The 22,630-nt window shown below is 36.8% G+C and overlaps 1 protein-coding gene across 1 annotated transcript; it reads left to right on the top strand.

Moving 5' to 3' along the window:
• Positions 1–524: 524 nt before the first annotated feature.
• LOC145106201 (uncharacterized) lies at positions 525–2,287 on the top strand. The gene is made up of 3 exons (XM_079043219.1): positions 525–917; positions 990–1,778; positions 1,898–2,287. The coding sequence occupies exons 1-3, from the start codon at positions 525–527 to the stop codon at positions 2,285–2,287; spliced, it is 1,572 nt and encodes a 523-aa protein (XP_078899345.1).
• The last annotated feature ends 20,343 nt before the right edge of the window (positions 2,288–22,630 follow it).

The following is a 22,630-nucleotide window of genomic DNA, read 5'->3' as shown; positions in this document are numbered from 1 at the left end:
TTAATATTAATCCCATTGGTCCAACATGGATTTTCATCCCAAAAAAGGCCCAATGGAGTGTGTTCGGCTCAAGGGAAAGCCCATTCGTGGTTTTCGGCCCACTAATGCTAAATAAGAGTTTTTCGGCCCACTATAGATCAAAGGAAGGAATTATCGGCCCAATAAGGTCCATGAGAAGGATGTGGGTCATTCTAGGCCCATTAAAACCCAAAATGCTATAACTTAATGAATGTGGGTTTAATTAGGCCGAACTAAAGACTCTTAGCTTAAAAGACTTAAGTTAAGGGTTTATTGGCCCATTAGGCCCAATAAATGATTCCTAGCCCAATAGGGGTTTGAGCTGGGAAATTAGGGTTTCAACCCATAGTTGAGTATATGAGAGGTGTTGAATTAGGTTTTGGACTTCACTCAGGAGTTTTGATTCAAATGGTTGATTTTGAATGAGCATAGTACTTGACATTAGCTTAGATTACAAGTTATACAAGAGTTGATCTTTACATGAAGACAAAATTTCCTAGCTAAAAATGCTAGTTGTGACAAGAGGGCTTTACATTGAAGTGTTAAAAGCCATTCGAGAGACTAGTGAAGATATTTTCAACAATACTTTAGAAAATTCTCCTAAAAACAATCAACTAGTTTCCCCTAAAATTCAAAAAGAACTTGTGCAATGTTTTGCACAAGAAGTACTTTTGAGTATTCGTGAAGAGATTGGTCAAGATGTCCTTGGTTTACTAGTTGATGAATCTAATGATGTTTCAAAAAATGAACAAATGTCTATTGTTTTGCGTTATGTCGATAGTCTTGGCTTTGTGAAAGAAAGATTCATAGGACTAGTGCACGTGAAGGATACATCTTCGTTGACACTCAAAAATGCCATAAATGAAGTACTTACGAGTTATAAGTTAAGTTTTAGTCAGGTAATTTATTCTTTACTTTTTTTTTATTTCAATTTAAATTTAATATATATTAATTGTTTTAAATTTTAATAGATAAGAGGACAAGGTTACGATGGGGAAAGCAATGTGCGAGGGGAATTCAATGGTTTGAAAGCCTTGATATTACAAGAGAATGACACAGCTTTTTATGTACATTGCTTTGCACACCAACTTCAATTAGTAGTTGTGGCTGTAGCAAAGAAGCATGATGGTGTTAATGACTTTTTTGAGCAAATTTCGTTGGTGATTAATGTTGTTTGTGCCTCGTGTAAAAGAAAAGACTTACTACGAGAACTAGCAAGAGAAAGGGTGCAAAAAGGCTTGTGTAGTGGTGAACTTGAAACCGCAAGAAGTTTAAATCAAGAGACTACACATGTTCGAGCGGGAGAAACAAGATGGGGTTCACATTTCAACACACTCACAAGTTTGATGAAGTTGTTTGTGGATGTTCTTGTAGTTTTAGATTTTGTGAAAGAGGAGGGAGGGTCATTGGCAAACCATCAACAAGCGTCTGGAATCTTAGCATATTTTAAATCATATGAGTTCGTGTTTTACTTACATATGATGTATGACATTTTAGGCCTCACGGGTAGATTGTCAAAGCAACTTCAAAGAAAAGATCTAGACATTTTAGAAGCGGCTTCGATGGTTAGAGGGACAATGGAGGCATTGCAATCTTTTAGAAACACAGGGTTTGCTAAAATTTTGCCAACAGTATCCTCTTTTTGTCAAACACACAAAAATTATATTTTAGATATGGAAGAGTTGTATATTGGTGCGAGAAACTGTAAGACTACAAAGACTAATAGGTTTCATTTTGAGGTTGAAATCTTCAACACGGTGGTAGATATGCAACTTACAGAATATCGGGATCGATTTAGTGAAACAAGCACCCAGTTACTAGAATACATTTGAGCCCTTGTGATTCATTTGCACAATTTAACAAATCAAAGTTGTTGAAGTTGGGTAAGTTATACAAGTATGACTTTGATGATTCGGATATGATAGACCTTGAAGGACAACTTGAGATATTTTATCACTCTTGCATCAAAGATGAGCGCTTCACTAGTTTGAAAGGAATTTCCGACCTTTCTCGTTTGATGGTTAGTACGGGGAAGCATCGGTCTTATCCTTTGGTTTATAAGCTTTTAAATTTGGCTTTGATATTACCCGTAGCAACCGCAAGTGTAGAAAGATGTTTTTCAAAGATGAAGCTCTTGAAGACCGACTTGCGTAACAAAATTGGCGATGAATTTTTGAACGACGCATTGCTTTGTAATGTCGAGACCGAAGCACTTGCAAAAGTTGAGAATGAAAAAGTAATGGAGCGGTTTCAAAAGATGTATGCATGAAGAGGACAAATTTAAATTGTAATAGATCGTTGTTATATTATGTTTAACCAGAAAAAAATTGTATTAGACGTTTTATATTATGTTTGACCGGAAATTTTTTTTATGTTTTATATTATGTTTGACCGGAAAAAAAATTGTGCAACCCCTACTACTAATTCCTGCGTCCACCCATGCGTTCATGTTATTTTTTAGTAGTTTTGTGTAAGTGAAAAAAAACATTAATCATTGATAAAATACAAAACTGGTGACTATAACTACTTTGTAGTCATTTTTTGTGACCGAACATGATAAACAAGAAAAACGTGTGACTATATGTGCTACTAAAAATAAAAAAATTATCATGGTAAAAACGTGGCTATAACTTATTTATAATCACGGTTTAAAGCCTTATGTGTGTGTTTAAAAGTAAGAAAAATCATGACAAATGAAAAAAACCTAAGACTAAAAGTAGTTTATGGTTATAGTTGTTATATGTGACTAAAACTAAACAATAGTCATTATAAAAAAATTTAAACTGTAACACCCCGACTTTCAGGTATAAACTTTCAGTCTTATATTTCCAATTTTAAAAGTTGACTCGACGAGTTGGATGCCCTGACTCGTCGAGTAGGCACGGTTCTGGTCGCGGGTTTTAAGTGACCAAATCGGCGAGTCGGAGGACAGACTCGGCGAGTTGGAGCTGGACTGAGAAACCCTAATTTTCGGGGTTTTGCACCCTATTTAAAGGGTCATTAACCCCCCTTAGCCTCCCTTACAGCCCCCTTTGAGACCAGAAACCCTAAATCGCCGTTTTTCCCTCTTTTGTGTGATATTAAGCCTTGTGGTGAATTGTGGAAGGAAGATCTTGAAGTGCTCAAGCTTGGAACAAGAGGAAGGTTGTAGATCCGAGTTCTTCTTCATCTTAGCAACGTTTTTTAGGTAACAAGTTGTTACCTTGACCTTCTTCTATCTAGATCTATGCATGTGTGAGATTAGGGCCACTTTCGCCATGTTGGTATGTTATTTTGGGTATTAGGCGTAATATGAAGTTGCAACTTCAGATCTAGGCTTATCTTGGTCTGTAAGATCATAAAGTTTCAGCCTTTAGTGAGTTAATACTGATGAACCAATTAATCGAGTATTGAATTAATCAGAGTATGAATTCAAGTATGAATGCAAGATTGAACACCAGATGTAAATATGATCTTGTTTCAGCTTGATTTACGCTTTCGAATGTTTACAGAGAAAATAGACAGGTCTGTAAAAACTCTTATCTAACTCTAGTAAATAACCCCTATTTATAGGGAACCGAAAGCGTACAAAAAATATACTAAGGCGTTGACTCTAAAGCTTCGAATAAAAGCGCCCTAGTAAAATACATTACAAAACGTTCGAAGAGTACAAAATATATTTCGACTAATTACAACAATTTGACCCTTACAATCTCCCCCTTTGTAATCATAGTCGAAGTCTTCAATTCGTAAGAAGTGTGATGGAATACAGTAACACTCTTCGAATCTCCGTGTACCAGGAGATAATCTTCTTCAGCTCTTTCTTGTCTCCTTCATTGTTCTTCTTGCAATGATTCATACGAACAATCAAGTTCGTATATTGAGATGTTGAATATCTCTCTACTTCACTTGCTTGGAATAAGAACCGTTTAGCTTTTCCAGCTTTGTCTTTTCCTGCGAAGACCATTCCAAAAGGGTTCAGGCAAATTTCACCATCAACATATTTCTTCAATTCCGCCTGAGTCTTCGTAGGAGCCATCGGTGCTTTTATTTCCATTCCTTTGGCAGTAGCTAATTCCACATCTGTTAGTGCCAAGCACTCATAATAGTTTTCGATAAAAATCTTGATGTGAGCAACTCCAAGCTTGAATTCATCTGGTTCAGTGTTTTGAAGGAATGAAAATGATTTGTCTTTTAGAAGTAATGCAACTTGTATAAGATCATACAAGTTCATCAATGGAAAATCAGCAACAGTGAATTCGCAAATATTTCCATTTGCCATGGCAACCACATACTTAACATTCTGGACTGTGTTTTCGAAAATCACATCCTTTTTCATACTTATGACCTTCTTGATTTTTATTAAAGACCAAACTTCCTCAGGGGCTTTTCCAAGAACAGCATGAAAATGAATTTTCATGTGTGTACCTTCATCCTTATTTTTAAAATTCCCTTATGCTTTGAACTGACGCATGATAAACATCATTTCGTTTATGGGAAAATCCAGCTGGCTTGCATCAGTATTCGTGACCAAATAACTCTGCTTTGGTTTCTTCTCGAATGTATACATGTGATTAAAAGCAACCTTGGCCTCAATTGTTTCGTAATTATAGTGTTTAGCTGGATCACCTTTATCCATTCCCTTCGGATCACTAGCACGCTGAGTCATAATGCTTTGAATAATCCTCAGCTTTTCAAGTTCAGCTTCTGCTTCAGCCTTTTTTTCCTCTTTCGACTTTTCCACTACAATTGATTTCCCTTTATCTTTCAAGGCTGGATTGACAATTGTCTCTTTTGGATTTGAACCACTCCCACCAGTTTCTGAAGATTTACCAATAACAATCCCTTTCGAAATTGGTCTTGCAATTGGCATTGTTGTTACAACAGTTGAAGTAACCAGTTCAACAGAAACTATTACTGGTTTTGTTGTTGGGATTTTTGAAGAAAAAACTTTTCCCACAACTTTCGCGTCCTCGCCACTAGCCTTCGACTCAGTAGTTTTTCTTTCTCCCCCTTGCACCCCTGTGAAAACAGGCGGGGCATTTGTTGTTGGAAGAAGGCTTGAGATGCGAAAGAGAGGAGCAAGTTGCTTATTGAGAATGGCTTCGAATTGGATAAACTTATGGGATAAAAATTTAGGAGTAATCAATGGAGAAGAAACCGGCCTATCATAAATCTCTTTTAACTCCTTAAGCAACTTAAGCACTTCCTCAAAGCTTGCACTTTCGGATGTTGAAAGTTGAGTTATTTGAGGACTCAAACTTTCATACAATTTAACAAATCGTGTGACTGCATCACAAATGATATCAACCTTTTGATTTAAGGATGCATAATCTTGTTGAACAGTGACAATTTCTTTTTGCGTATCTTCACGAAGTTCGTGAATCTTTAAATTTACATCCTCCCTGACCTTCTTCACTTCTTGCACAAAAAGAACATGCCTTTCCTTTGCGACATTCTTCAAAATTTTCACATCACTGGTAAACATTGAATTTTGAGATTTGATCCGAAGTTCATTATTTTGATCATTATAATCAACCTTCTCCAGAATTCGAGACTCAGAGTCAGTAATCATTCCAGATACTTTGCTAACCACTCTGGCTTCGAGCAATTTCAACAGTGAATCAACCTCCAAACTAGAAACAGATGAACCACCCCTAGATCTGCTTGAGATTGAATTATTAAATTCAATTTCTGATTCAGAATTTTGAACTGCTTCATGGTCATCAACATATGATCGGGGAACTGTTCTTCTTCTTCATGAAATTCCAATTCATCAAACATACCACCAAACCCCTCATTATCAGTCTCTGTCTCCATAAAAACGGTTTCTTGAACAGGTGAAGTTGGTTTGGGTGGCTCAGTAGATTGTGAAGAAAAAATAGAAGTAAAGGGTTGATCAAGAATGTGTTCGAATGTTGGGGAATCTGTGGTTGAAGTAAGAGGAGTAGTGGATAATGGTAAAGAAACAATACTTTCAAAAGGAGCAGAAGTAACGTGACCTTGAGCTTCATTTTTCGAACCTCCTTCACCCATATCGACATTTGCATCCGTATCAGATACGTGTGTAGGGATGCCTGAAGTTCGAACCGCCTCAGAAACTGATTTGGCAATCGAATCTTCGGGTGGTATGACGACTGTCTTCTCAGGAGTGGAACTTTCTATGAGATGAGTGAACTCTGGGGTTTCTGGAATTCTTTCATCATCATCTTCTGTTGACTCAGTAGAAATTACGAGTTTTTGAGTCTTCTTTTTCTTCTTTTTTGACAAACGTTTGGCCATATCCTCAGCCCTTCGTTTCTTGAACACCGGAGAAATAGGTGCTAGTACTTCTCGAATTAACACACCTTGATGAGTGATTTGAGGTTTTCGAACCACTTTGTGTGTAGGAGACTTGCTTTTGTGAGTGGACTTCATTTTGATTCTTCGAAACATTCCAGTCTTCAAAGGAATGATTACATTCTCTTGTGATTCTTCAAGAATAGGCTCAATCACTTGAGTCTCAGTAACAGATACTTCAATGGTTTCAGGCTTCTTCTTTGGAGATTTCGAAGACTTTGACTCAGTTTCATTCTTCTTCGTCTTCTTGGATTTCGTATCATCTCTATCCAAGAGTATGCCAGTTTCGATTGAAGAATCAATAGTCTTCAAATATGCCACCAAGACAGAGTTCGAAGGATCAACTCTTTTAAGCATAGCATCTGGAATACGAGCAACTGATGGAAAAGCTTCAGCATTATCTGTGACATCCTTCGGATAGTGGTATGATTGAAAAACTGCTTTGTCTTCATTATTGGGTACCAAAATCCCTTCCTTATTGTAAAAGTATTGCAAAATCAAACTCCAGTATCTTGCACACGAAATACCATGAATAGCATTCGTGTGTTCTACACCTTTTTGAAATTCCTTCCACAACTGTGTAGAATAATCTACTTGAAGATCATAATAAATGCCAGCAACCATGGCATAAACCTCCATTCTTCCTTTATCAAGACCAGCAGATCTCCCAGTCAAACATCGTAGAAAATACCAAATAATAAGTTTCATAGGCGTGGAAGACCAGACTTCTTAAAATCACTAATCTTGGACAATGGTGGCTGATATCCCATTTCCTTAAACATGTGAACGATTTGTGGAAACGTAAATGAAACATATGGAGGCGAATTCGGAATATCAAGAATTTGGCAGAAGAGTTTCTTGGATAGCCTGACCTTTTTGTCGTTCACCAGATGAAAAGTAATCGTATCAGATGCTTTGTTGTAAGTCGCAGTTGATCCTGCTTGAGAAAGCCAGGACAATGGAGCAGAGAAAGAATTGAGCATCGCCTTAGCCAAAACAGAGTTCTTCAAGGCAACTATTAGCATCTTCAATTCTTCCGGGTACTGAGAAACTTCACCCTCCAAGTAATAGTTTGTTGCTTGAATCTTCATTATTGGTAATGAAGAGGCATCTTCAGTGGTATGAGAATCAACATGAGCAGAAGTCGCCATTGTTAGGGTTTGAAGATAATAATGAACAGAGAATTTGTGAAATTTGCTTTTTGATCGCGTAAACTGACAATGAACCCTTGAATCCCCTTTTATATGTAACCCTGAAGTTTGAATTTGAAGCGGGATGTGTATTTAATGATATCCGACGTGGCACCTTGAAAGCCGGACCATTACTGCGGAAAAGTAGCCATGCGTCAAAAAGTAGCTGTCACATCACCTTGAAAACCGGACAGAATACCATACGTCATTTATAAACAGCCTGTCTTGTTATCCCCAAGAGTATTGTAACCGTCAGAACGCTTCGAATGGAAGCAAGGCTCTTTCACTTTTGGGATGAAAAGCGAAGTCATATGCCAGAAGTTTGAAATCATCAGCCTGAGTTGGTATTACTTAGAGCCTCAAGGATTTCGTGAGTGCAGTGTTCCAAAGAATATAGACGAGAAACAAAAAAAACAAAAAAAAATATGGGATATTGTGATGTCAAACCATTGACACAAAAGCAGATAAAATCCCGGGCAAAGATTACTTCATTAATCATTAAGAGAAATGATCAATAGCTTGTGTGGGTTCCCGTGAATTACAATCGAATACTTGTTGACAAGTATCGAAGGGCTTCTTTTATAATGTTGTGTGGGTAGTTCAAAAATTTCGTTACATGTCATCCTAAACATAAGGTGAGAAATTGTAACAGAAATTGCTTGTTTGACCAGTGTAGTCAGTGACAAGTTGGCTTTGATAAATTTTGAAATGACAAGGACATTCGAATGAAACTCACACGGAAATCATATTCAAGAAAAATTTGTGTGCTGGATCTTGTTGGGTAACAAACATCGTGGGTTTCGAATGTTTGATGAAGACCACTCATTCGAAATGAATATGATTTGGAGTTTCGAATTTTGATACAGAAACAAAAGTTTCGTGAAAATATGGAACTTAGTTCCCCGTCAATTCCTTAAAAAGGTAATGAAAATTGAGTTTCACTTTCATCACGGTCTCATGATGTCAGATCATAAACACATATTTTTGATATGTCTAAGTCTCGATGGGTTTCATCAGAGACCTCTCAGACATATGTCTTCGTGTGTAATCGTGTAAGAACTTTATGGATGAAAAAGATTGGTGTAAGACAGGAAAAGCACCTCTGTTATGTTTGGACCAAACAGTAAACTCTTAACTCATTTTGAGAAGAGTCAGGTAGCTCAGAGACTAATGTGAATATAAGCCTGATTGGTAAGAAATTTTCGTATGAAATATTTCATTAAGGCTTTCGTACACACACATTGAGTCATTGGAGGCTTTGGACAACATGCAGCAGCATGCTTCTAGGGACAACTTAACTAGTTCAAATGATGAAAAATTTATCGATTCATACGAAAAATGTACCTGACCCTAGAACTGCAAGCATAAGCCACTCTGTGTCTTCAAGATTATCTGCAACAAAATACTAAAAAAAATAAGAATCAAAATATTTTTATTGTTTTGAGTTTTCGAAAACAAAGACAGAACAAACGAAAATCTTTTTGGATTTTTGAAATTTCGAAAATTAAATGTCAAAACAAACGAAAATCTTTTTGGATTTTTGAATTTTCGAAAATGAAACAGTACTTGTTACAAAAATGCGAAATTTTATCATCCCCTTTTAAGTGACAAATGTACGAATTCGAAGGGGTCGAAGCGTTGACTATGAACAGTAACCTCTGAATCAACCCTTAAAATAAGTGACAAATTTACGAATTCGAAGGGGTCGAAGCATTGACTATGAACAGTAACCTCTGAATGCTGACGGATATTGCTTTGTCTTTCATTCAGCGCCTTTGAATCAGTCCTTATCATGCATCATTCTTCTTTTTCGCATGGAACAGAATTTCCATCAATCATTCCAAGTCCCTCTATAATTCTCACAAGAGATTTTTCATCTAAAGGTTTCGTGAAAATATCAGCTAACTGATCAGTTGTTTTCACGAAATGTACTTCAATAGTCTCATCCTCCACGTGATCCTTGATGAAATGATAACGAAGTGCTATATGTTTAGTCTTCGAATGCTGCACAGGATTATGACAAATTCTTATTGCACTTTGAGAATCACAATATAATGGAATCTTTTTCATATTTATTGCATAATCACGCAATTGACTTTGGATCCATATTATTTGTGAAGTGCAAGCAGCAGCAGCCACATATTCTGCTTCAACTGTTGAAATTGATACATATGTTTGCTTTTTCGACCGCCAGCTCACCAATTTGCCATCAAGAAATTGACATCCACCACTTGTGCTCTTTCGATCAAGATTACAACCACCCAGGTCTGCATCCGAATATGCTTGTACAAAGAACCCAATGTTCGAAGGATACCACAATCCTAACGAAATTGTTCCTCTAAGATAACGAAATATATTCTTCACAGCAGTGAGATGTGGTTCTCGTGGATTTGACTGATACCTAGCACAATTACATACAAAAAACATGATATCAGGTCTACTTGATGTAAGATAAAGTAATGAACCAATCATGCTCCTGTAAAGAGTTAGGTCAACTGTAGGTTTATCTAACGAAGGTGTCAACTTTATGACAGTTGCCATTGGAACTCATAACTTTGTGCTATTCGTCAGTCCAAACTTTTCAAGCAGATTCTTCGTATATTTCTCCTGATTAATAAAAATCCCTTCTCTGTTTTGACGAATATTCAAACCAAGAAAATTATTGATTTTTCCCATCATGCTCATTTCGAACTTACTTTTCATCAAATCTTCGAATTCTCTAGATAAAGCAGGGTCAGTTGAGCCAAAAATAATATCATCAACATAAATTTGAACAAGCATTAGATGATTCCCAACTTTCTTTTGAAATAATGTGGGATCAACACATCCTTGTTTAAATTTAGATTGTTTCAAAAATGAAGTAAGAGTTGCATACCATGCTCGTGGTGCTTGTTTCAAACCATAAACCGCCTTATCTAAAATATAAACATGATTTGGAAATTCTTCGTTAATAAAACCTGGGGGCTGTTCCACGTAAACAGTTTCTTCAAGCTCTCCATTTAGAAATGCACACTTCATGTCCATTTGATAAACATCAAAATCTTTATGAGCTGCATAAGCCAGAAATATACGAATCGTCTCGAGTCTTGCGACAGGGGCAAAAGTTTCTTCATAGTCGATTCCTTCTTGTTGTGAATAACCTTTAACAACAAGTCTGGCTTTGTTTCGAACAATATTTCCATCTTTGTCGGTTTTATTTGTGAAAATCCATTTTAACCCGACAATCGTAACATTTTCAGGTTTAGGAATTAATCTCCAAACCTTGTTTTGTTCAAATTCAGACAATTCAGATTGCATTGCAACAACCCAATCTGAGTGTTCCATTGCAATCTTAACTGTTTTTGGTTCAATTTTAGATATAAAAACATTGAACATACAAAATTCTTGATGAGTATTCAATACCTCATTCTTTGCGCGAATTTGAGCTCTTGTTAAAACTCCCTCTTGTGGATTCCCAATTACTTGATCCTTCGGATGATCTCTTGTCCACTTTTCCATTGGCGGATATGCTGGATCAAATTCCAAAGGTGCATCTTCGTATATATCTTCATTTTCTGAACCTACAATCGAACAAACATCATCTAAATCATCATTATTATCAATGTTTTCTAAATGCTCCCCCTCAACATTAGCATTCACTCTTCCATTCTCCCCCTCGAAAGAATGCTCTTCCTCAACTAGAGTATTCGAATCCAATTGCTCCCCCTCCACTGGATTGTTTTGCATACTTTCGCTTTTCTCTAGAGAAGTTGATGTTGAATCATCAGTAAGCTTTGTGAGTTCAGAGATATGATTATCATTTGCATGTATTTCAGCATTAATAGCATGATCTGAAATTCCAAAAATTAAATCATAATCAACATCTAATGTTTGTGAGGATTCAGATTCATCTTGTGTTTTTGTCAGAATAGGATGATTTTCAAACTGTGATGTTGTTTGTTTAATGTAGTAATCATCAAATGTAAGATTAAAACTTTCTTCAACTCTTCGTGTTCTTTTGTTCAACACACGATATGCGACTGAATTATGCGAATATCCCAAGAAAATCCCTTCATCTGCTTTAGCTTGAAATTTCGTAAGATTATCCTTGAGATTCATAATGAAGCATCTGCATCCGAAAACATGAAAAAATTTGACGTTAGGTTTTCGATTGTTGAGAATTTCATATGGAGTAATGTTAAAACGGCGATGAATGAAAGATCTGTTTTGAGTAAAACATGCGGTGGATACGGCTTCAGCCCAAAGGTATTGTGGAAGATTCGCATATGCCAACATAGTCCTTGCCGCTTCGCATAGAGACCTATTTCTTCGTTCAACAACACCATTTTGTTGTGGTGTGTATGGAGATGAAAAATTATGCGAAATTCCTTTCTCCACCAAAAATGAATCAAGAACATTGTTCTTAAATTCAGTTCCATGATCACTCTTAATTTTTCGAACAATCTTCTTCAATGTTGTTTCCATCTTTTTGATAAAGTCAATCATGATTTGTGCAACTTCGGATTTAAGCCTGAGAAAATAAACCCACGTAAATCTGGAAAAATCATCAACAATAACTAAAATGTACCGTTTCTTGTTGAGAGTTGAAACAGTCAAAGGACCACACAAATCAATATGTAAAAGCTCCAGAGGTGCGACAATTTTCGAATCTATTGTAATTGGATGACCTTGTTTATGTTGCTTGCCAACTTCACAAGCTGCACATAAAGAATCATTGTCAAATTTAAGTACAGGTAAACCTCTTACCAGATCTTGTACCACAAGCTTATTGATGTTTCGAAAATTGAGATGAGAAAGTCTTCGATGCCATAACCAACTTAAGTCTGTTGTTGCTTTCGAAAGAAGACATATAGCAGGTTTCCCTACTATCAGATTGATATCCAAAGTGAACATGTCACCTTTCCTTTTGGATTTTAGTAACACTTCTTTTGTGTTGACATTCGAAATAACACTTCCTTCTTCGTTAAAAAGAACTTGATTGCCAGTGCCCACAACAAGTTGAGAAACACTTATCAAGTTATGTTGAAGACCTTCAACATACGCCACACGATTCACTGTGAACTGTCCATTCGTGATCTTCCCATATCCTTTGACTTGACATTTTTGATTGTTCCCAAACTTCACTACTCCAGCATTTTTGAGACTTCGAAAATCACGTAAATTCTCCTTCTTCCCTGTCATGTGACGAGAGCAACCACTATCGATGTACCACTTGTTATCATATTGCTCGTCACATAGTACCTACATTCATTGGAAAATTTTAGGTACCCAAGGCTTTTTGGGTCCTTGGAAATTAGATTTCAATTTCGAATGCAATGAAGAACTTTTAACCCAATCACAAACTTTTGTTCTGAGACTATCAATTAAGTTTACATCTTCATTTAAAGGAACCGAAACATAAGTTTTTGATTGTTTCGAATGTTCACTGACATTACCCTTCGAATTCTGAGTTTGTGAATGAACATTCTTTGCTTTTATTACTGGTTTCCAAGCTTTGACTGAAATGTTCGAATCCTTAGACGATGAACTGCCATTTGATGAATTATTCATATACTTTTCATATGCTTCGTGAATTTGCTCCTTTGAAAATGTATTTGACTGATACATCTTTCCTTTGCCTTCAAGCCAATGATCAATGTTCTTCCTTGACGTTATTCCTTTTTCTCGTGAAGTTTTCATAGTTTCTTTCTTCGTTTGATTTGGAAAATTTGGCTTTTTAGGAACAAAATCAACTTTCGGATTTGTTATAAAAGATTTAGCATATGAATTATCAACTGTTGATTTAAAATGTTGACGTTGAAAGAATTTTTGATTTGGATTTGAGTTATTTGAAAATTTTCTTGGAATGTTAGTTTTTGAAACTTTCGAAAACCTTGGTTGATTATTCACTTCAGACTTTGAATGATTTGATTGAGATGAATGTTGAGGTTTTGTTGAAAAAGATGAATTTTTAGCTTTGAAAACATTTTTGGGTGATTGTGATTCAGACACCTTTTGAGACTCAACATTTTGCCAAAATATTTTCTTTCTTGCTTGTCTTTTTGAAATGTTGTTTTCCTTCGAAAATTTGTCAATTTGATCTTTGAATTCCTTGGAGTTTAATTTGACAACTTTTTCACATTCCTTTTCAACTTGTTTTGAATTCTCTTTTTCAATTTTTGATTTTTCAACCCATTTTCTTTGTGGTTTTTGACGTTGGAAAACATACGAATTCTTTGTTAAGTTGTTTTCAACTGTGCTTTGATTTGCGAAAAAGCCTTCATCAGTTGTTTTTGAATTATCCTCTTCAACTAACTTCTTTAATTCTGGTTTGATTTTCTCAACATTTCCAGTAGTTACGAAAACTTGATTTGGAAAAATGACATCATCTGTACATTTGAAATTTGGATAAACCACTGTATTCGTTTCAAGATAGTGTTCACCTTTTTCATTCATCACTTTTTCGAACTTTTGTGTATCACCATACACCTGATCAACCACTATTCGTGGATTTTCTTCTTCCTTTGAAGATTTCTTTTCCTTCGAAATTTTCTCTTCATCTTCATCATCACTATCATCAGTTTGACTGTCTTTGATATCCACGAAGTTCACATCACTAACTTTCGAAGTTGAGGGTATATCAGTTTTATTTTCAACCATCAAATCCTTAATTTTTTCTTTCCCTTTAGATGTTGATGCAACATTAATAACAGACAACTGAGAATAATCAACATCTTCAAGTTCACTAATTTCACTAATATTGTCAGAATTATCTTCAATATCAGCAAAATTAGATTGAGAATCAGATGTTGAATTCTCAGTCTTTTTCAAAATTTGAATTTGTTCAGTTTTAGTCAAAGTATCATTCACGATGTTAACTAATTCATTTGCATCAAGACATTCATCAATTTTGACAATTCCATATTTATATCTATCATCAGGAACTTTGTCAAAATCAGCTATTATTTGCTCACAATCATACAAAATATTATCTACCTTAGCTCTTTCGAATGCTAGAAAAGGTAGTAATTTTCTATGTTGCTCTTTACTTATGTTACTTGAATGATGTAAATCAGTTAATTTGCCATAAAGTCTTTTCGTAGAATTACAGTAAATGTTTCTTTGTGCTAGCAAAAGTTTGACATCACTCGTTAAAGTATCTCTATCACACATAATGTTTGTAATTTGTAATTCCAAACATTCAATTTTGCTTATTTTCATGGCTAATCTCTTTTTGGTCTCTAACAACTCCATGGACAATTTGTTGGCCTCATTACTAGCAGACACAACAATTGAATCAAAATAAGTAACCGTTTCATCAAAAGATATTAGTTCAGAATCATAAGCATGAGTAAGAATATTAAAAGATTCGAGAATTTTATGTACCTTTGTTGTCATTGGAGATTTGTCAGCCGCTTTGGATACGAAGCATCGTCCCCTCACTTCGAATTCCTCATCATCTGAGTCCTCCTCCATTTTCGCATACAACGCTCCATGTGTCGGATTTCGCATTTCTTCATCATATGAACCAGATGACCAGATTTGATAAGTTCCATCTTCATCCTCATGCTCACCCTTTGCAACCAATGACAAATTCTTCGTTTTAGCACGAACCACCTCAAGCTTCTCTGCATAGTATGCCTCATCTTTGACTTTATTCTTCCTCTCATCCTTCTTTCGAAGCATACAGTCATTTGCAAGATGATTTGCACCGTTGCAATAATGACAATCTATTCCAGCATCACCTTTCAGCTTCTTCTCACCCTTTCCTTCAGCTATCTTCGAATCTTGCTTCTCAACTTTCTTTTTCTCCTCAACAACATTTTTACTCACAAAACTTCCTTTCACCTTGTTAAGATTTATGGAGTCTTGAACAAATTGACAAGTTCCTAAGAGTTCAAGGGCCATAAATGAAACTTGGAAATTAAAACAATTGAATATTGAATTGGACGCACTATCAATTGTTTAATAATAATGTTGGATGGTGGCTATCAATTAAACAATTGTTTAATATTTCTTTGACTATGCATACTTTCGGTAATGAACGGCCGCAATATTATATTCACAATATGTGAATTGAAGAAAAGTTTACGGCACATCTCAATATATATATGTGCAATGTAACTCTTTGTATGTGTTCATAAAATATAACTTGTAGAGTTATAAATTGTAATCTTATTGAGTTAATAAGAAAATCTAGTTGCAGCCCGTGGACGTAGGATTTACACCGAATCCGAACCACGTAAAATCCTTGTGTTCCTTCTTGCTTTATTTTCTCGTTTCGTTTGTGTGTGTGATAGTGTTTCCGCTGCGTGTACCCTGTCTCAATTCCTAACAACTGGTATCAGAGCTTGGTTAGCAAGGTTTGGAGGGTACGATCGTTTTTTTTTATCACGCACGAGTGTACCTGATTTGTATCTTGTTTGTCGTAATGGCTGAAGACAAGATTATAATCGAAAAGTTCAACGGTTCTGATTTTAGCTGGTGGAAAATGCAATTAGAAGCATTGCTATGTCAAAAAGATTTGGACATGGTACTCGGAGACAAGCCGGAGAAAATGGAAAAAGCTGCTGAAGATGCGTGGAACTCAAAGGAAAAGAAAGCCAAGGCGGTTATTACATTGTTGTTGACGAAGAGCGTTGCTTTCAACATCATGAATGAAACCACGGCACGTGGTATGATGGAGGCTCTATCAAATATGTATGAGAAACCATCGGCGGCTAACAAGGTGTTCTTGATGAAGGAGTTGTTCACTACAAGGATGAATGAGGAAGGCTCAGTTACGGTTCACATTAACAATCTAAATTCAATTCTATCCAGATTATCATCTGTGGGAATTAAATTTGATAATGAGACTCAAGCTTCGCTGCTACTAGCTTCTCTACCTGATAGCTGGTCCGGAACAGTTACCGCTGTTACGAGTTCCGTGGGGACCAGTGGTATGACTTTTGAAGGGGTTAGAGATTTGGTTCTAGGCGAGGATATCAGACGCAAGAATCAAGGTGGATCTTCCTCTTCTGATTTATTAAATGTCGGAAGAGGTAGAGGGAATAGCAGGAATAGTGGAAGCAGTGGGAGTCGGGGAAGAAGTTCATCTAGAACTAAGAAGAATGTGAAGTGTTGGAACTGCCAGGAGGTGGGACATGTTAAGAGTCAATGTCCAAAGAAAGAATTGAACATTACCGGTGCTGAGAGTGTGTCTGAGGATGATGCATTGATACTCAGTATGGAAAGTTCTGTGGACTCTTGGGTCATGGATTCAGGGGCTTCGTTTCACGCCATGGACAACGGGGAAACGATGGTGAATCTAAAAGAAGGAGATTTTGGAAAGGTACGGTTAGCAAATGACGAGATGCTTCAAGTAACGGGCATGGGAGATATTGATTTGGTTACTTCATTGGGAACTACATGGAGCCTGAAGGATGTCAGGGTGATTCCGGAGCTGAAGAAGAAATTGATTTCTGTTGGTCAGCTGGATAAACAAGGACTGGAAGTAAGGTTTGGTGGTGGTAAATGGATGGTGGTCAATGGTAATTCGGTGATTGCTCAAGGTTTGAAGTGTGGGTCATTGTATATGGTTGAGGTACCTGCTGAGGGAAGTATGACCATCCCGATTAAGCAAGACAAAATCTGGTTCGCTAAATCTACGGCTAAGAGAGTTCATTTTGCAAACATGAATTCTGAAGCCAAGGGGATGTTAGCTGAACGAGTCGGAAAGTCTAAACCAGTCAGGAGATTCTGTGACAGTGGGAGCACGGGGCGTGTTCCGGGTACAGTTACAAAGAGTCGTTGGGTTTTGAAGACTAAGACTGAAAATTTCTCTCCTGTTGGATGTTTGCTATGTTTGGAGAGTATTAGTGGTCCTCGGTGTATCTCTGGATCCGGTGGAGTGTCCAAACCAGTTGAGACAGAGGATGAGTCGGTGGTGGGATTAGCCACGACTGAGTTGGAGCTAGTGGGAGCTTCAACTGGCCCTTCTAGTAATTGATGATGAGGGGCGGCTGCAACTAGAGAAATCAGACTAAGTTTTAGCTTGTTCATTGGAACTGGAAGCCTAAAAGGACTTGGTTGTTTTTTAAGATTACTGGAATAATTGAGAGTTGAATGGCGGAGAAAAGCTAAAGTTGTTCAAGCCTCCAAGTGGGAGATTGTTAAGATTTATGGAGTCTTGAACAAATTGACAAGTTCCTAAGAGTTCAAGGGCCATAAATGAAACTTGGAAATTAAAACAATTGAATATTGAATTGGACGCACTATCAATTGTTTAATAATATTGTTGGACGGTGGCTATCAATTAAACAATTGTTTAATATTTCTTTGACTATGCATACTTTCGGTAATGAACGGCCGCAATATTATATTCACAATATGTGAATTGAAGAAAATTTTACGGCACATCTCAATATATATATGTGCAATGTAACTCTTTGTATGTGTGCATAAAATATAACTTGTAGAGTTATAAATTGTAATCTTATTGAGTTAATAAGAAAATCTAGTTGCAGCCCGTGGACGTAGGATTTACACCGAATCCGAACCACGTAAAATCCTTGTGTTCCTTCTTGCTTTATTTTCTCGTTTCGTTTGTGTGTGTGATAGTGTTTCCGCTGCGTGTACCCTGTCTCAATTCCTAACACACCTCAGCAAGCTTAGTCTTCGAATTGAACGGCTTTTTGAAAAATTTCTTAACACGATTATTCGAGTAAAATGCTATTGCTTCATCATCCGAATTCATGATGAATCCTTCTTCTTCTTCATAATCACCATTTTCAGCTTCTTTCTCCGAAATCTTTGACACAAGAGCTAATGGACCTCCCAAATTCAGCTTCGATTCCTCAGCAATTTCATTTACCTCAATTTCGTGTGTTTTCTACTGATTGTACAAATCATTGAGAGTTGATGTATCAAAACTTTGTTGATTCTTCACCATCATACTCACACTTCTCCACTCTTTTCGAAGCCCCATTACAAAGATGAGATTGAATTCCATTGAAGTCCTCGTAATTCCATAACGATTGCAACGATAGATTAACTCGTTCAGACGATCATAGTAAACTTCAATTGTTTCTCCTTCTTTTTGTTTGAAATCTTTCAGATTGTTCCATACCTCCTTTGCAGTTGTACAACTTCTAACGTAATTGTACACAACTGAAGGTAAAGCACCCACAGTTCCCTCATATACCTCTTCTCCAGTTTCTTCAGACGATCAGATTGATTATCAACTCCAGAATTTGTAGAAGATGATCCAATTGGTTGAACATTCACTGGAACATTGACATTTCCAGTTATACATGACCATAATTCTTCATCCAGACCATTCAGATAATCCTGCATACGATCAGCCCACTGATCATAGTATTCAGGGATTAGCATTGGAATTTTGGTTGATGAACCTAACAGATGAGAAAACGAGGTCATCAAATTGAGATTGAAACTCGCCATTGTTGTACGGAAGATGATTTTGAGAAGTTTGAAAATATTTGAGAATTTGAAAACAAACTAGATGAATCAAATCGAATTGATGAGAATAACACTCGATTCAACAATTCAAATGCAGAATCGAATCACAGACTATGATCTAGACAATTTTTCACTTTCAAAAAGTGCGGAAACTTTTGAATCAAAAAGTTGATTAAAAAACCTTTTGAACAATGTGAAAATCAGATCAGAGATATGATTCCTGCTCTGATACCAATTGATGAACCAATGAATCGAGTATTGAATTAATCAGAGTATGAATGCAAGATTGAACACCAGATGTAAATATGATCTTGTTTCAGCTTGATTTACGCTTTCGAATGTTTACAGAGAAAATAGACAGGTCTGTAAAAACTCTTAGCTAACTCTAGTAAATAACCCCTATTTATAGGGAACTGAAAGCGTACAAAAAATATACTAAGGCATTGACTCTAAAGCTTCGAATAAAAGCGCCCTACTAAATACATTACAAAACATTCGAAGAGTACAAAATATATTTCGACTAATTACAACAATTTGACCCATACAAATACCTTCTTCATCCCTTAGAATCTCTCTTTAGCTTGAATTGGGCCATTATCACCTTGCATGTACGTAAAGTTTGCAACTTTACGTAAGAAGTATGCCTTAAGAGCTTAGATTTGCATTATGGAGCTGTAAAGTGGCTTAAAAATCGTCTGGATGGAGAAAGGACTGAAGGGACTCGACGAGTTGCATGGCCAACTCGGCGAGTCCAATGAAGATTGTCATGCAAGGATTTATGCATGGACTCGACGAGTCAGTAGGGTGACTCGGCGAGTCAGCTAGGGTTTTCCCGATATTTGGACATGCATGAACTCGGCGAGTTGCAGGGAAACTCGACGAGTCAATCGGGGATTTCACGACTTCTCGAGTTCAGGAAGGACTCGACGAGTCGGTGAACTGCACTCGACGAGTCGGGTCAACATGGACTGTTGACCTTGACCGTTGACCTTGACTTTGACCAAGGATTGACTAGTTGACTTCTGGGGTATTTTGGTAAATTGGAAATTTATGGAAATGATTTTATGGTAAATATAGGTGGTGGAGTTCGTGGCCATGGTTCGAGAGTTTGAGCTTATCACTTCGACTCGTCAGTTGAGAGGTGAGATATCCTCACTATACTAAGGTGTCTAAGGCACCAAGGCCGGCCCATTGGATTTGATATCCCAGTAGTTGATTACGTGTTGAGTATGAGATGATTATGCATGCTGGTTTGCTATTCCAGTTAGGTAGATCTGTAGGACTACCTATGTTATTGTTTGATTATCCGTATGTGCAATTAGCTGTATATGTAGACATGTTGTGTGAGTAGGGTTGAGGTTGCACTGTCTCGTGCAGTGACCAACAAACCCTGGAGTATACCAGATATGGGCTGAGGGCTGGGAAGGCATACCAGACTCATACTGAGGACTCATTAGCATACCACATACAAGCTGAGGACCAAGTGGTATGCCAGACTCGTACTGAGGGCAAGTTAGTTATGTTTCAGTTGTAGGACTGAAGGGAGCAAGCCAGATATGAGTTGTGGGCCCAGAAGGCAAGCCAGACTCACACTGTGGGCGCAGGGGTAATCCAGTCTATAGAGTTGTGGACCCATTACATGCTGTTATTATGTGTATTGTTTGTTATGTATCGGTATATTGTGGGAACTCACTAAGCTTCGGGCTTACAGTTTCAGTTTTGGTTTCAGGTACCTCAGATGATCGCGGGAAGGCAAAGGCGTGATCGTATAGCTCCTCACATTTTATGACTATGTTTCTGGGATACTCAGATATGGAACTATTTTGAAAACAAATTTGTAATAACCGTTGGTTTTTGAATGTTTTAAAAAGTTTAAATTTGGCTTGATTTTTATGGGTGTTACATAAACATTGCGGCCATAATTTATCAAAACTGACAGGACATTTGGTCACGTTTTGAATGAAAAAAAGATGTGACCAAATTTGAGAGTAAGAGATTGAGGAAGAATCTTCCCTTGTATAAATGCATGTATCAAATTGGTGATTAATATTAGAAAATAGACGGTAGATTCTTCCTCAATCCTTCACTCTCAAATTTGCATGGTATCAAAGCACACTTAATTCTAAAGCTCTTAACGAATCCCTGCAACGATGAGTCATAATGGGGGATCTATGTCACACCCCCAAATCGGAACGGCGGAAACGTTCGGGGGCGAAGGACGTCATGTACAATATCACAACAATTGAATAATAGTAATCAAAGCAACAACAACCATTGTATTGATAATAAAATGTTTACATTGTATTCGAATCACATATGATTGACCCCAAAAGTAAATAGCAAAGTAAAGACTTGAAGCTACTATGCTCCATCTTCTAGGAACCCGGTGTGTGTACCTATCCACTAATCTCCTGAGAATACAAGTGGTTTTTGAAAGAGTGTCAACATTAAAGTTGGTGAGTTCATAAGTATTTTGTTTGGAAAGTATGTTCTTTGTTCTTTTAAAATGTAAATGGTTTCCTCCAGAAAATCCTATATTTTCTAATGTGATGAATGATGTCAGTTCCTTCTATAACCACTTATATTATACTAGTTATATATAAACTAATGTCGAATGGACAGTTGAATGTGTGTATCTGCCCTAAGCCCACAACCAAACAACGAACAGGAAATGAGGCGGAAACCACACATTTCACTGCCTATAGGATATTCTTCATATATAACCTGGATGTATAAACTTAAGGAATCATAGATTTAACAAGGATAGTTCGTAAGTTAAATGGTAACAGTTTACTTGTAAAATGATGTTGACCGTGGAAAATCCTATATTTTCCATAAAAGTGAATTGTTGTCTCTAATGTTTGAAAACTGAAAAGTTCAATTAAAAGTACCATACTTAATTTACTTAAGAATTAGTCTTAAACCCTAAGACCAAAATGTTTGCATGATGATGTACACTAGTTTCGTATAATTGTTATTCAGTTATTTGATAAAATTGCTTTGCTATATGTTTCCCATAGTTGTAAGTTCTGATCTAGAAAATGGTAGGTTATACTGATACATGTTGGAATGACCCATATCGGTTCCTCCTATGCTTACTTAGTGTATAAAAATTATATATCACCAAGATCGAACGGACAGTTGACTAAGTGATTCTGCCCTAAGCCCACAACCAAACAAGGAACGAGAAGTAAGGCGGAAAGCACCCATCCCACTGCTTATCGGATAATATCTATATAACCCTGGTGTATAAACCAAGAAACCATAGAATTAACAATAAGAGTCCTTTAGATCCTACTGGTTCGTAAAGTCCTTTGTTGTAGTTTCATAAATAATAAAACTATGTGAAGTTTGTTTATATATTCATACACTATTCGTACTACTGATACCAAATTGTGAGTTCTCATAACCATACATAATATGACGGATGGCCTGACTCGACGTTCTTCAGGCATCGAAAATCGCTCATGACATTTGTCGCCCCTGAACTTCCGTTCCAACTGTAGCTATCAGTCAGTGTGCGGGGTTGTCAATCCTGTATAGATCTATACACAAATCTCACGCTCTCCCTCCAGGAGACTCTGGTTATTAAGGTCAGGACTTTTGATGGCACTTAAAAATAAGTACTTGAAGATGTTATCTCACAAAGCTATAGCGACAGTTAA

The sequence above is a fragment of the Lactuca virosa genome, chromosome 4 (assembly GCF_052849685.1).
Source record: "Lactuca virosa cultivar CGN04683 chromosome 4, Lactuca_virosa_CGN04683_v6, whole genome shotgun sequence".
NCBI classification, from domain to species: Eukaryota; Viridiplantae; Streptophyta; class Magnoliopsida; order Asterales; family Asteraceae; genus Lactuca; species Lactuca virosa.
This window is presented reverse-complemented; position numbering and strand designations above follow the sequence as displayed.

Coding starts and splice junctions, on each gene's coding strand:
- LOC145106201 (XM_079043219.1), top strand. CDS start 525: ATGCTAGTTGTGACAAGAGGGCTTTACATTGAAGTGTTAAAAGCCATT. Junction 918..989: donor ATAAGTTAAGTTTTAGTCAG/GTAATTTATTCT, acceptor AAATTTTAATAG/ATAAGAGGACAAGGTTACGA. Junction 1,779..1,897: donor TTGAAATCTTCAACACGGTG/GTAGATATGCAA, acceptor AAGTTGTTGAAG/TTGGGTAAGTTATACAAGTA.